This window comes from Salmo trutta, chromosome 29 (assembly GCF_901001165.1).
Source record: "Salmo trutta chromosome 29, fSalTru1.1, whole genome shotgun sequence".
NCBI classification, from domain to species: Eukaryota; Metazoa; Chordata; class Actinopteri; order Salmoniformes; family Salmonidae; genus Salmo; species Salmo trutta.
In genome coordinates, this window is record NC_042985.1 from 377,415 (window position 1) to 391,589 (window position 14,175).

Here is a 14,175-nt window from a genome sequence, read left to right on the forward strand (position 1 = left end):
GATTTGGAACAAGACATGATAGGCAGTGCATCCCAAATGGCAACCTATTCTCTACACAGTGCAAGGTAATGGTCCAAAGTAATAGTACACTATAAAGGTTTCCATTCGGGAAGGGACCATGGTGTAGTGCAGTAGTCACAATAGATTCATAATGATAGCTTTTCCAACTGGCACGGATATTCTTGGGCCAGGCCTATGCAATAACTGTGAAATTGGATGTCTGAAGACTAACATTTACCAGACAATTGTGAATAAATGTAAAGCCTATCATAGGCCTATATCAGGGTTGGGGACTAATGGATTAGTCTGATTACAAAAATGGTAACTGTAATCAGTTACATTAAAACCTGTTGTGGATAGGGGGCAGTATTTTCACGGCCGGATAAAAAACATACCCGATTTAATCTGGTTACTACTCTTGCCCAGAAACTAGAATATGCATATAATTAGTAGATTTGGATAGAAAACACTCTAAAGTTTCTAAAACTGTTTGAATGGTGTCTGTGAGTATAACAGAACTCATATGGCAGGCAAAAACCTGAGAAGATTCCATGCAGGAAGTGGCCTGTCTGACAATTTGTAGTCCTTCTGTTGCATCTCTATCGAAATTACAGCATCTGAGCTGTTACGTGACACTTTCTAAGGCTTCCATTGGCTCTCTAAAGCCTTCAGAAGCGGATTGACGCGTCTCCTGTCTCTGGGCAGATAACAGAAGCAGAGTTTGTCAGTGGTCTGCCTGGGGACAGAGAGACTGGAGATGCGCGTTCACGAGACCTCGCCATTTTTTTCTTTCCCTCTTTGAATGAATACAACGTTGTCCGGTTGGAATATTATCGCTATTTTACGAGAAAAATAGCATAAAAATTGATTTTAAACAGAGTTTGACATGCTTCTAAGTACGGTAATGGAATATTTAGAATGTTTTTGTCACGAAATGCGCTCGCGCGTTACCCTTTGAATAGTGACCTGAACGCACGAACAAAACGGAGGTATTTGGATATAACTAGGGATTATTTGGAACCAAAACAACATTTGTTGTTGAAGTAGAAGTCCTGGGAGTGCATTCTGACGAAGAACAGCAAAGGTAATCCAATTTTTCTAATAGTAATTCTGAGTTTAGGTTGCCCCGAAGTTGGCGGGTGTCTGAATAGCGTAGCCTGTGATGGCTGAGCTGTGTACTCAGAATATTGCAAAATGTGCTTTCGCCGACGAGCTATGTTAAAATCTGACATAGCGATTGCATTAAGGTGTCCTGTATCTATAATTCTTAAAATAATTGTTATGTATTTTGTCAACGTTTATGATGAGTCATTTAGTAAATTCACCGGAAGTTTTCGGTGGGTATGCTAGTTCTGAACATCACATGCTAATGTAAAAAGCTGTTTTTTGATATAAATATGAACTTGATTGAACAAAACATGCATGTATTGTATAACATAATGTCCTAGGAGTGTCATCTGATGAAGATCATCAAAGGTTAGTGCTGCATTTAGCTGTGGTTTGGGTTTTTGTGACATATATGCTTGCTTTGAAAATGGCTGTGTGACTATTTTTGGCTGGGTACTCTCCTGACATAATCTAATGTTTTGCTTTCGCTGTAAAGTCTTTTTGAAATCGGACAATGTGGTTGGATTAACGAGAGTCTTATCTTTCAAATGGTGTAAAATAGTCATATGTTTGAGAAGTTGAAGTTATAGCATTTTTCAGGTTTTTGTATTTCGCGCCACGCTCTACCATTGGATATTTGGCGAGGCGTTCCGCTGTCCTCTTAACAGCAAAAATATTGTAATCAGATTAAAGATACATTTGAAAAACTAGATGATTACTTCTTGGATTACTTTTAAATTCAGAAAGGATGTTAGCTAAATAAAATACATCATGACACCTTTCTGTTTTCTCAATGACATTCAATTCAAGCAAGAGCGAGTCTGACCACAAGTCATAAACCACAAAGATGACACACCAAATGATGACCACCAATCAGAGACCACTATGATGACACACCATATGATGACCACCAATCAGAGACCAATATGATGACACACCAAATGCGTTTGATAGATCCTTTTTGTTTTCTTCTAATGCCTCTTAAGGGGAAAGTAATCCAAAAGTAACTGAAAGCAATCCAATTATGTTACTGAGTTTGGGTAATCCAAAAATTACATTACTGACTACAATTTTGGACAGGTAACTAGTAACTTTAACAGATTACAGTAACCTACCCAACCCCGGCCTAGGGTTGCACAATTTCAGGAAATGTAACTAATATTCCCAGGTTTTCCAGAAATCCTAGTTGGAGGATTGCAGATGTCCTGCTTATTCCTTCCTGATTCCGGGAGTTTTCCAACCAAGATTTCTGGAAAACTTGGGACTTTTGAAAAAGTTACCAGAATTTTGCAACATCTTTAAAGTGAAAGTCCTTTTAGAGAGCTAGTACACGTCTTCAGGTGTCAAGCTAAGTTATTCATCCAACAATCTTGGTTCCTGTCTTCCCAGGTCCGTGACCCTCTTCCTGACCACCTGACCATACACACACACACACCGTCCCAATGCCACCATGCCCATCATCAGCAACGCTAACCATGACTTCACCAACTACTCGGTCAGCAGTGACAACAGCAGCCTGGACCGCTTCTTCACAGAGATCCCAGAGACAGAGACAGTCAAGGGAGTGTACTATCAGCGCGCCCAGCTGCTCCGCAATGACCCTGACAGGGCCTGGCCCAATGTCGACCACACACTGCAGGTACTACTACTACTACTACTACTACTACTACTACTACTACTACTCCTACTATTACGACCACTACTGCTACTACTGCTGCTACTACTACTACTGCTACTACTACTACTGCTACTACTGCTACTACTGCTGCTACTACTACTACTACTACTACTACTACTACTACTACTACTACAGCTACTACTACTACTACAGCTACTACTACTACTACTACTGCTACTACTACTACTACTACTACTGCTGCTACTACTACTACTGCTACTACTGATACTACTACTACTTTTCCTACTACTACTACTACTACTGCTACTACTGCTGCTACTACTACCGCTGCTGCTACTACTACTACTACTACTACTACCACAGCTACTACTACTACCACTGCTACTACTACTACTTCTGCTTCTACTAATTCTACTACTAATACTACTACCACAACTGCTACTACTACTACTGCTAATACTACTGCTGCTACTACTACTACTACTACTACTAATAATAATAATAGTAATATAACAAATAACAATGATATCAATAATAATAACAGTACTAATAATATTATAATATTATAATAATAACACTAATAATACGAATAATAGTAATAATATAATAATAATACAATAATAATATAATAATAATACAATAATAATAACACTATGCTGGCCCCCCTACCTCTGCGGAAGCACAGTTCCCGCTCAGCCCAGTCAAAACTGTTCGATGCCCTGGCACCCCAATGGTGGAACAAGCTCCCTCACGACGCCAGGACAGCGGAGTCAATCACCACCTTCCGGAGACACCTGAAACCCCACCTCTTTAAGGAATACCTGGGATAGGATATAGTAATCCTTCTACCCCCCCCCCAAAAAAAAAAATATAGATATACTATTGTAAAGTGGTTGTTCCACTGGATATCATAAGGTGAATGCACCAATTTGTAAGTCGCTTTGGATAAGAGCGTCTGCTAAATTACGTAAATGTAAATGTAAATAATAATACTAGTAAAATAATAATAATAATACTAGTAATAATTTAATAATAACAGTAATAATATAATAATAATAACAGTAATAATATACTATTAATATAATAATAATACAATAATAATATTATAATAATACAATAATAGCACTATTAGAATAATAATACTAGTAATATAATAATAATAATACTAGTAATATAATAATAATAATAATACTAGTAATAATATAATAATAATAATAATAATACTAGTAATAATATAATAATAGTAATAATATAATAATAATACCAGTAATAATATAATATTAGTATAATAATAATATTAATATAATAATAATACTAATACTAATAATAGTAATAATATTAAAATAATAATAGTTATAATATAATAATAATAATATAATAATAGTAATAATACAATATAATAATAATGGTAATAATACAATATAGTAATAATACAATATAATAATAATAGTAATATAATAATAATAATATAACAATGATAATAATAATATAATAATAGTAATAATAATATCATAATAATAATATAATAATAATATAATAGTAATAATATAATAATAATAATATAATAATAATATAATAATAATATAATAGTAATATAATAATATAATAATATAATATAATAATAATATAATAGTAATAATATAATAATAATATAATAATAATATAATAATAATAATATAATAATAATGTAATAATAATATATAATAATATAATAATAATAATATAATAATAATATAATAATAATATAATAATAATATAATAATAATAATAATATAATAATAATAATAATAATATAATAATAATATAATAATAATATAATAATAATATAATATAATATAATAATAATATAATAATAATATAATATAATAATAATATAATAATATAATATAATAATAATATAATAATAATAATATAATATAATAATAATATAATAGTAATAATAATATAATAGTAATAATATAATAATAATATAATAATAATATAATATAATAATAATATATTAATAATAATAATAATAATATAATAATAATATAATAGTAATAATAATAATAATATAATAATAATATAATAATAATAATAATAATAATATAATAGTAATAATAATATAATAATAATATAATATAATAATAATATAATAGTAATATAATAGTAATAATAATATAATAATAATATAATATAATAATAAGATAATAGTAATATAATAATAATAATATAATAGTAATAATAATATAATAATAATATAATATAATAATAATATAATAGTAATATAGTAATAATAATATAATAGTAATATAATAGTAATATAATAGTAATAATATAATAACAAAATAATAATAATAATATAATAGTAATAATATAATATAATAATATAATAATAATAATAATAATAATATAATAGTAATAATATAATATAATAATATAATAGTAATAATATAATATAATAATAATATAATAATAATATAATATAATAATAATATAATAGTAATAATATAATATAATAATAATATAATAGTAATAATATAATAATAATATAATATAATAATAATAATATAATAGTATATTGCATTTAGAAGATGCCTTTATCCTTTATCCAAAGCAATGAATGTAATAACATGTATTCGATAGTTATGAAGCTCATATTGACTAACTTAATCAATTAAACCTGATATATTTTCTGTACTCTGTTACCCAGGCCTTGATCAACGTGGGGGGTAACCGCTACATGTTCCCCTGGACCACCCTGGAGCAGTTCCCTCTCACCCGGCTTGGGCGGCTGCGTCTCTGCTCCAGCCCCGAGGACATCGCCAGGCTCTGTGACGACTACGATGAGACCCAGAGGGAGTACTTTTTCGACCGGAGCCCCACAGCGTTCCGGGTCATCTTGAACTTCCTGGCGGCCGGGAAGCTCCGCCTCCTGCGGGAGCTGTGTGCCGTGTCACTGCACGATGAGCTGGACTACTGGGGGGTCGACCCCGCCTACATGGAACGCTGCTGCCGCCGGCGCATGTTGACACGCGTCGAGGAGGTACATTGTTTCTGTAAAGTGTTTGTTTATTTATTTAACGTTTATTTCACATTTATCTGACTTTTTTCAAGGGGAACCTGGTCAAGAAGACGGCTCCATTTATTGGGACACTTATGTGAAATTGACTTTATAACTAAAGCTTGATTGTGATCTTGATTGTGATCTTGATTGTGATCTTGATTGTGATCTTGACTGTGATTTTGACTGAGGTGGCGGAGCGTGAGCATAAGGAGGAGGAGTGGAGACAGAGGAGGATGAAGCTACAGAGACTCCCCCTGTTGGCTGAGCCGGAGACGGGCTACCGCAGGTTGATGAGCAGGTACAAACAGCAGGGTTAAACGCTAGGTACAGATCTTAGATCAGCTTCCCCTCCTCCAATCCTAACCTTAACCATTACTGGCGGAAATGCTAAACTGACCCAAGATCAGCAAGTACATGTATAACAGTGGTCACATGCACAAAGACTGACGAGGGACACAGAGGGCTTTCTTTCTCTTGTTGTTTGTTCAGGAGACAAACTGAGAAGACGTGCACTAAGCACTGATCTCGCGAACACGATCCCAATAGCTGTGTCCTTCCTTCAGGTTACAGTAGTTATATTCATAACTGTACGTTATGTCTTCATGAATTTGTAAGACAACAGGATCTGTAAACAAGATCTCCAACAAAAGGGGGGGGAAAAAATCTGATTTTTGTAACTCTCTTCCACAGGCTGAGAGAGGTGGTGGAGAACCCCCACTCTGGCTTGGCAGGGAAGATGTTTGCCTGCTTCTCTGTGATCATGGTAGCTGTGACAGTCATCAGCCTCTGTATCAGCACCATGCCTGATCTACGCCAAGAGGAGAGCAAGGTGAGTGGAACATAACCGCTGAGCTAAAGCCTAGGGGTTAGCTTGTGGAGCTAATACAAGTCTTCCTGGTGCAAGGAACCTACTAAAATATGCAATGTCCTTCTTTCAACCCCATCAATAGTTAAACCAACCTTTGTTGGGAAAAAAAGGTACATTTCTCTGCAACTTTAGTTTGTTTCAGTCTCAATGTCTTTTCCCCATATCTAAATGCTATTACAACCACTCTCTCCATCTTCATCTTAATCATTTCTCTCTCTCTCTCCCCCCCTCCCTCTCTCCCCCCTCCCTCTCTGCCCTCCCTCTCCCCTCCCTCTCTCTCCCCTCCCTCTCTCCTCCCTCTCTCCCCTCCCTCTCTGCCCTCTCTCCCCTCCCTCTCTGTCTCCAGGGCGAGTGTTCCCAGAAGTGTCGTCACATGTTTGTTGTGGAGACAGTGTGCGTAGCTTGGTTCTCCTTGGAGTTCGTGCTGCGGTTCCTCCATGCTCGCTCCAAACTAGAATTTGCCCGTGGGCCCCTGAACATCATTGATGCTGTGGCCATCCTACCCTACTACATTTCTCTGGTGGTGGTTGAAAACAACGTGACTCTGGAGGATGGTAGTGCAGGGGCAGGTGGAACAAACATATTCATTATCTGATTTTTTGGTGAACAATTGTTTTGTATGAAGTCACTTTATTAATACACTCAATGAGAATTATAGTAGGAGAATCTGGACAACAGTGTTATAATGGGGTTAGCTATAGCTAGCTAAGTTAGTGTGACACAACAGTGTTATAATGGGGTTAGCTATAGCTAGGTTAGTGTAGCACAACAGTGTTATAATGGGGTTAGCTATAGCTAGGTTAGTGTAGCACAACAGTGTTATAATGGGGTTAGCTATAGCTAGCTAGGTTAGTGTAGCACAACAGTGTTATAATGGGGTTAGCTATAGCTAAGTTAGTGTGACACAACAGTGTTATAATGGGGTTAGCTATAGCCAGCTAGGTTAGTGTGACACAACAGTGTTAAAATGGGGTTAGCTATAGCTAGCTAGGTTAGTGTAGCACAACAGTGTTATAATGGGGTTAGCTATAGCTAGCTAGGTTAGTGTGGCACAACAGTGTTATAATGGGGTTAGCTATAGCTAGGTTAGTGTAGCACAACAGTGTTATAATGGGGTTAGCTATAGCTAGCTAGGTTAGTGTAGCACAACAGTGTTATAATGGGGTTAGCTATAGCTAGCTAGGTTAGTGTGGCACAACAGTGTTATAATGGGGTTAGCTATAGCTAGGTTAGTGTAGCACAACAGTGTTATAATGGGGTTAGCTATAGCTAGCTAAGTTAGTGTGGCACAACAGTGTTATAATGGGGTTAGCTATAGCTAGGTTAGTGTGGCACAACAGTGTTATAATGGGGTTAGCTATAGCTAGCTAGGTTAGTGTGACACAACAGTGTTATAATGGGGTTAGCTATAGCTAGCTAGGTTAGTGTGGCACAACAGTGTTATGATGGGGTTAGCTATAGCCAGCTAAGTTAGTGTGGCACAACAGTGTTATAATGGGGTTAGCTATAGCTAGCTAGGTTAGTGTGGCACAACAGTGTTATAATGGGGTTAGCTATAGCTAGCTAGGTTAGTGTGGCACAACAGTGTTATAATGGGGTTAGCTATAGCTAGCTAGGTTAGTGTGTCACAACAGTGTTATAATGGGGTTAGCTATAGCTAGCTAGGTTAGTGTGTCACAACAGTGTTATAATGGGGTTAGCTATAGCTAGCTAGGTTAGTGTGTCACAACAGTGTTATAATGGGGTTAGCTATAGCTAGGGTAATGTAGCACAACAGTGTTATAATGGGGTTAGCTATAGCTAGGTTAGTGTGTCACAACAGTGTTATAATGGGGTTAGCTATAGCTAGCTAGGTTAGTGTGGCACAACAGTGTTATAATGGGGTTAGCTATAGCTAGGTTAGTGTAGCACAACAGTGTTATAATGGGGTTAGCTATAGCTAGGTTAGTGTGTCACAACAGTGTTATAATGGGGTTAGCTATAGCTAGGTTAGTGTAGCACAACAGTGTTATAATGGGGTTAGCTATAGCTAAGTTAGTGTGGCACAACAGTGTTATAATGGGGTTAGCTATAGCTAGCTAGGTTTGTGTGTCACAACAGTGTTATAATGGGGTTAGCTATAGCTAGCTAGGTTAGTGTGGCACAACAGTGTTATAATGGGGTTAGCTATAGCTAGGGTAATGTAGCACAACAGTGTTATAATGGGGTTAGCTATAGCTAGCTAGGTTAGTGTGGCACAACAGTGTTATAATGGGGTTAGCTATAGCTAGGTTAGTGTGGCACAACAGTGTTATAATGGGGTTAGCTATAGCTAGGTTAGTGTGGCACAACAGTGTTAAAATGGGGTTAGCTATAGCTAGCTAGGTTAGTGTGGCACGACAGTGTTATAATGGGGTTAGCTATAGCTAGCTAGGTTAGTGTGGCACGACAGTGTTATAATGGGGTTAGCTATAGCTAGGTTAGTGTGGCACAACAGTGTTATAATGGGGTTAGCTATAGCTAGGTTAGTGTGGCACAACAGTGTTATAATGGGGTTAGCTATAGCTAGGTTAGTGTGGCACAACAGTGTTATAATGGGGTTAGCTATATCTATGTCTATATCTAAGTTAATGTGGCACAAATCTGTCCCGGAGAAGGTGATCAGTAGAATCAGGTGTTTAGATCCTGTAGGAGGGGATCTGTCCAGGAGAAGGTGATCAGTAGAATCAGGTGTTTAGATCCTGTAGGAGGGGATCTGTCCAGGAGAAGGTGATCAGTAGAATCAGGTGTTTAGATCCTGTAGGAGGGGATCTGTCCAGGAGAAGGTGATCAGTAGAATCAGGTGTGTTAGATCCTGTAGGAGGGGATCTGTCCAGGAGAAGGTGATCAGTAGAATCAGGTGTGTTAGATCCTGCAGGAAGGGATCTGTCCAGGAGAAGGTGATCAGTAGAATCAGGTGTGTTAGATCCTGTAGGAGGGGATCTGTCCAGGAGAAGGTAATCAGTAGAGTCAGGTGTGTTAGATCCTGCAGGAAGGGATCTGTCCAGGAGAAGGATTGCCAAGCCCTGAAATAGAAACTACTGTATATTGCATGAACTATTCAACCTATTTCTGGATATTAACAACCTACCATATTAAGCAACATTGTGTACTTTCACCTCTGTTCCCCAGGTAGGGGGTACCTGGACAAGCTGGGTCTGGTCCTGCGTCTGATGCGTGCATTGCGTATCCTGTATGTGATGCGGCTGGCGCGCCACTCCCTGGGCCTCCAGACCCTGGGCCTGACCATGCAGCGCAGCACCCAAGAGTTCAGCCTCCTCCTGCTCTTCATCACCGTCGGCATGGCCCTTTTCTCTCCCATGGTGCACCTGGCCGAGAGCGAACTGGCGCCCAACGCTGCCACCGCGCCCCAGCACAGCTTCAGCAGCATCCCAGCTTCCTATTGGTGGGCCATCATCTCCATGACGACCGTGGGCTACGGGGACATGGTGCCGAGGAGCATCCCGGGTCAGGTGGTAGCGCTGAGCAGCATCCTGAGTGGAATTCTCATCATGGCGTTTCCTGCTACTTCCATCTTCCACATGTTCTCCAGGAGCTACCAGGAGCTGAAGCTGGAGCACGAGAGGCTGTGGAAGGAGGAGACGGGGGCGGCTCTGGCCGCTGACAACCTGGAGACCAGGAGGGAAAGGGAGGTGGAGAGGAAGGCGGAAGTAGAGATGAAGGCGGAAGCTGACGCGGAAACGGACAGCTACTGGCCCAGACGCCGAGACTTTGTGGAGTCTCTGTGCCTTGGAGGAGGGAACGGAGGGATGACAGAGGAGCAGCAGGCTATGCTCCCGGCTGGGGGGGAACGGAGGGATGACAGAGGGGCAGCAAGCTATGCTCCCGGCTGGGGGGAACAGAGGGATGATGGGAGGGATGACAGAGGGGCAGCAGGCTATGCTCCCGGCTGGGGGGAACAGAGGGATGATGGGAGGGATGACAGAGGGGCAGAAGGCTATGCTCCCGGCTGGGGGGAACAGAGGGATGATGGGAGGGATGACAGAGGGGCAGCAGGCTATGCTCCCGGCTTGGGGGGAACAGAGGGATGACAGAGGAGCAGCAGGCTATGCTCCTGGCTGGGGGGAACGGAGGGATGACAGAGGGGCAGCAGGCTATGCTCCCGGCTGGGGGGAACAGAGGGATGACAGAGGGGCAGCAGGCTATGCTCCCGGCTGGGGGGAACTGAGGGATGACAGAGGTGCAGCAGGCTATGCTCCCGGCAGGGGGGAACAGAGGGATGACAGAGGGGCAGCAGGCTATGCTCCCGGCTGGGGGGAACAGAGGGATGACAGAGGGGCAGCAGGCTATGCTCCCGGCTGGGGGGAACAGAGGGATGATGGGAGGGATGACAGAGGGGCAGCAGGCTATGCTCCCGGCTTGGGGGAACAGAGGGATGACAGAGGGGCAGAAGGCTATGCTCCCGGCTGGGGGGAACAGAGGGATGACAGAGGGACAGCAGGCTATGCTCCCGGCTGCAGCATTCTGATCTGAAGAAGGATACCAGACCTGATGCTAACTCCTACACTGTAAAAAGTGGGATGACACTGTTGTTCGTCTAAATTGCTTTTTCTGATTGGTATAATATAAAATTAGGCTTTGGTTCGTTCAACTTGTTCTATGCTATTTGTCTGAAATCAAATAACACATTTAAGAAATCAGTTTTCTTCTTTTTTTCATCGCTGCAACTCCCCAACGGGCTCAGGAGAGGCAAAGGTGGAGTCATTATTCCTCGGAAACATGACCCGCCAAACCACACTTCTTAACACCCGCCCGCTTAACCCAGAAGCACCAATGTGTTAGAGGAAACACCGTTCAAATGGCGTCTGGGGTCAGCCTGCAGGCACCAGGCCCACCACAAGGAGTCACTAGAGCGCGATGAGCCAAGTAAATCCCCACCGGCCAAACTTTCCCCTAACCCAGACGACACTGGGCCAATTGTGCGCTGTCCCATGGGACTCCTGGCCACGGCTGGTTGCGGCACAGCCCGGGAATGAACCCAGGTCTGTAGTAATGCCTCTAGCACTGCGATGCAGTACCTTAGACCACTCGGCCCGTGATTTTTATAATTTAATGAAATCGATATTCGCATTGCATAGCGGTGGGTGCAATGTAGCAGTGGCAGCCTATCAGAAGAGTTGTAGCCGTAGCCTAATGGGGGCGTGGTTTTCAGTTTGTTAATTTTTGCCACCCGTGAGAGTGAATGTCATTCTAGGTAATGTGTTCTGTTTTTTTTAACGTTTATATGTTCACTGTCGTTACTGAAGCTGAGATGATATCTGCATAAGTACTGTGATACTAAAGAGCCTGGAAATGTTCCCATTGACGAGATGGTCACCGTTTGGTTACGATATTGTAACCAGTAAATGTGAAAGTCTTATATAAAGAAAGTGTTTGGAGTCATTATTTCATGTTATGGAACCAACTTAATATCTTGAATAGCCCATTACATTCGTACCTGTATATGGATTAAAAATGGAAAATGGAAACTGATAAGCGCCTATATTGGAATGCAGTGGCTGTACAGTAACATGCTATACATCACGTCAGAGCTCAGGGTCTCTGCTGAACAGATCTGTTTTTGACTGACAGCCGTTCTGAAATTGAGCACCGCACACGACAAGAAGTGGCCCCCATCCCTCCCACTAATTGGGCAACTTTTCCCATTTTTTGTTGTCTGAGTGAAGGGAAATGTTGTAAATTACGAGGACTCAATATATTTTTTAAGATTAGCCGTTGAGGATTAGAATAAATACCGCTTTGCTGTCATTCAAGAAAGCCAAACAACCGTGAGTCAAAATGTGTACATCACATTTCCATATCATAGAACTCATGTCATATTCAGTTGTCAACGGTTATGATCACTATGTTAGATGTACAGTCACCAGATGACATGGCGTTATACCCTGGGTTTTCCTGAACAGAATGAGCCTGTTTGTTGTATTGTGAAGATTTGCCGTGGACCACACATCTGAATGCACATCTGAATCCATTCTATGTCACCAAAATGACCATCTGCTTCTCTGAACTGCCTACTGAAAGCCTAATACTGGAAGATCGTATTTTAGAATTTAGCTAGTCATGTTGGCCATAGAACAAGCGTTTGACATTATGCCCACCTGACCTAGATTCCAAATATAATGAACCGTTTTGTGATTGCGTAAACAACAACAGTAAAGGCAATGATGCAGGGCTGTGTTCCAAAGAAAACTACAACAAGTTCGCTCTACTTCCTCAACGGCACAGCTAGGAGACCTAAAAAAAAAAACACTTTATAGAAAACTCTTCTTTGACTCATAAAAGTCCATTGAAATGACTTAGGAACTGTGTACACTTTGGAGAGGTGTGTGGTCACTTGGAAACACCAGTTAGACCTCTCACTCAAACCCTTGTCATTTTTTGTCTTATGTTGCACCTACCCAAATTTTTCCAAGAATATTCTTATCATCATGTTACTGAATGTATCCAGAGTATTTTCTGATTTCGTTGTCCACACATGCTGTGAAAAGTACAGTAAATGTAAAATGCACATAAAATGCAGTGTAATGTTTGGATTCAGTCTTGTGTCAGGTGAACTGTTGTGTCCCCACCTTTAGTCTAATCATTTCCCTATAATCTCCACTGTTCCCTTTTAATGTCTACCGTGAGTTTCCCTGTTTCTTCTGTGAGAACCATTTCAATTTAGCGCTATCCATATAGGAAAATTCCCAGGAGTGTAAAGGGGTTAAAAGGAAATGTATTTACTTGAATGTAACCCAATTGAATACATTTGGATAGTGAAAAATCTACTTGGTACAACATGAAAAAATGGGTTATATATATATATATATATATATATATTACTGTTTTTTTATCTCCTTGGTGCAATTTTCACAAGTATGTGGTACATTTTCACAACTCTTACATGTTGACCACACTGCTCGCGTCACAAAATAAATGTACACATACATGTTCTCAATCATTGCACCCACACTGCTCGCACACAGCGTCTGCGTAGCCAGGCGTGAAAATTGAACTTGGTTCTATTTGTGATGCTTAATGCACTGCAAGTCCTGCCTCTCCCATCTCCTCATTGTATTTTAGGAGCATATACCCACGTGGGTGATTGAAAGATGAACTGACGTCCACACTCCAGTCCTGTTGGTTGTGGTAATGCACCTTAGAGTTGGTTGCCAACCGCCATATGAAGTTAGAAGAAGAAGAAGAAGCCTGAGAGAGGAGAGATTACTAGAAACAAACTCAGTTGACCATTTTATCTATGGATTAATTGTCGGAGTAGAGGACCTTGTGCATTTCAGGTAAAATAACAACCCAATATTTATATCCCAGGACAAATTAGCTAGCAACAGCAAGCTAGCTAGCTAAATTGCCATAAATGTTTAATGCTTTTCGACCTGTCCCCAAATGAATATAATTGGTTCAGAGTTCATTTTGACATTTCAACCTGCATGTCCTGATCTCGTCTGGTGGGAGGGGACAAAATAAACGCTCTGGTCA

At 39.9% G+C, this 14,175-nt stretch overlaps 1 protein-coding gene across 1 annotated transcript in view; it reads left to right on the forward strand.

Annotated features, from left to right (window-relative positions):
- The window catches only part of LOC115166701 (potassium voltage-gated channel subfamily G member 4-like), a 14,421-nt gene extending 1,207 nt beyond the window's left edge, over positions 1–13,214 (forward strand). The window contains exons 2-7 of the mRNA XM_029720417.1: positions 2,497–2,746; positions 5,439–5,771; positions 5,981–6,090; positions 6,483–6,621; positions 7,007–7,229; positions 9,811–13,214. Coding sequence (XP_029576277.1) covers positions 2,558–2,746; positions 5,439–5,771; positions 5,981–6,090; positions 6,483–6,621; positions 7,007–7,229; positions 9,811–10,730 — 1,914 coding nt within the window. The 5' untranslated portion in view covers positions 2,497–2,557 and the 3' untranslated portion in view covers positions 10,731–13,214. The remainder of the gene's footprint in view (positions 1–2,496; positions 2,747–5,438; positions 5,772–5,980; positions 6,091–6,482; positions 6,622–7,006; positions 7,230–9,810) is intronic.
- The last annotated feature ends 961 nt before the right edge of the window (positions 13,215–14,175 follow it).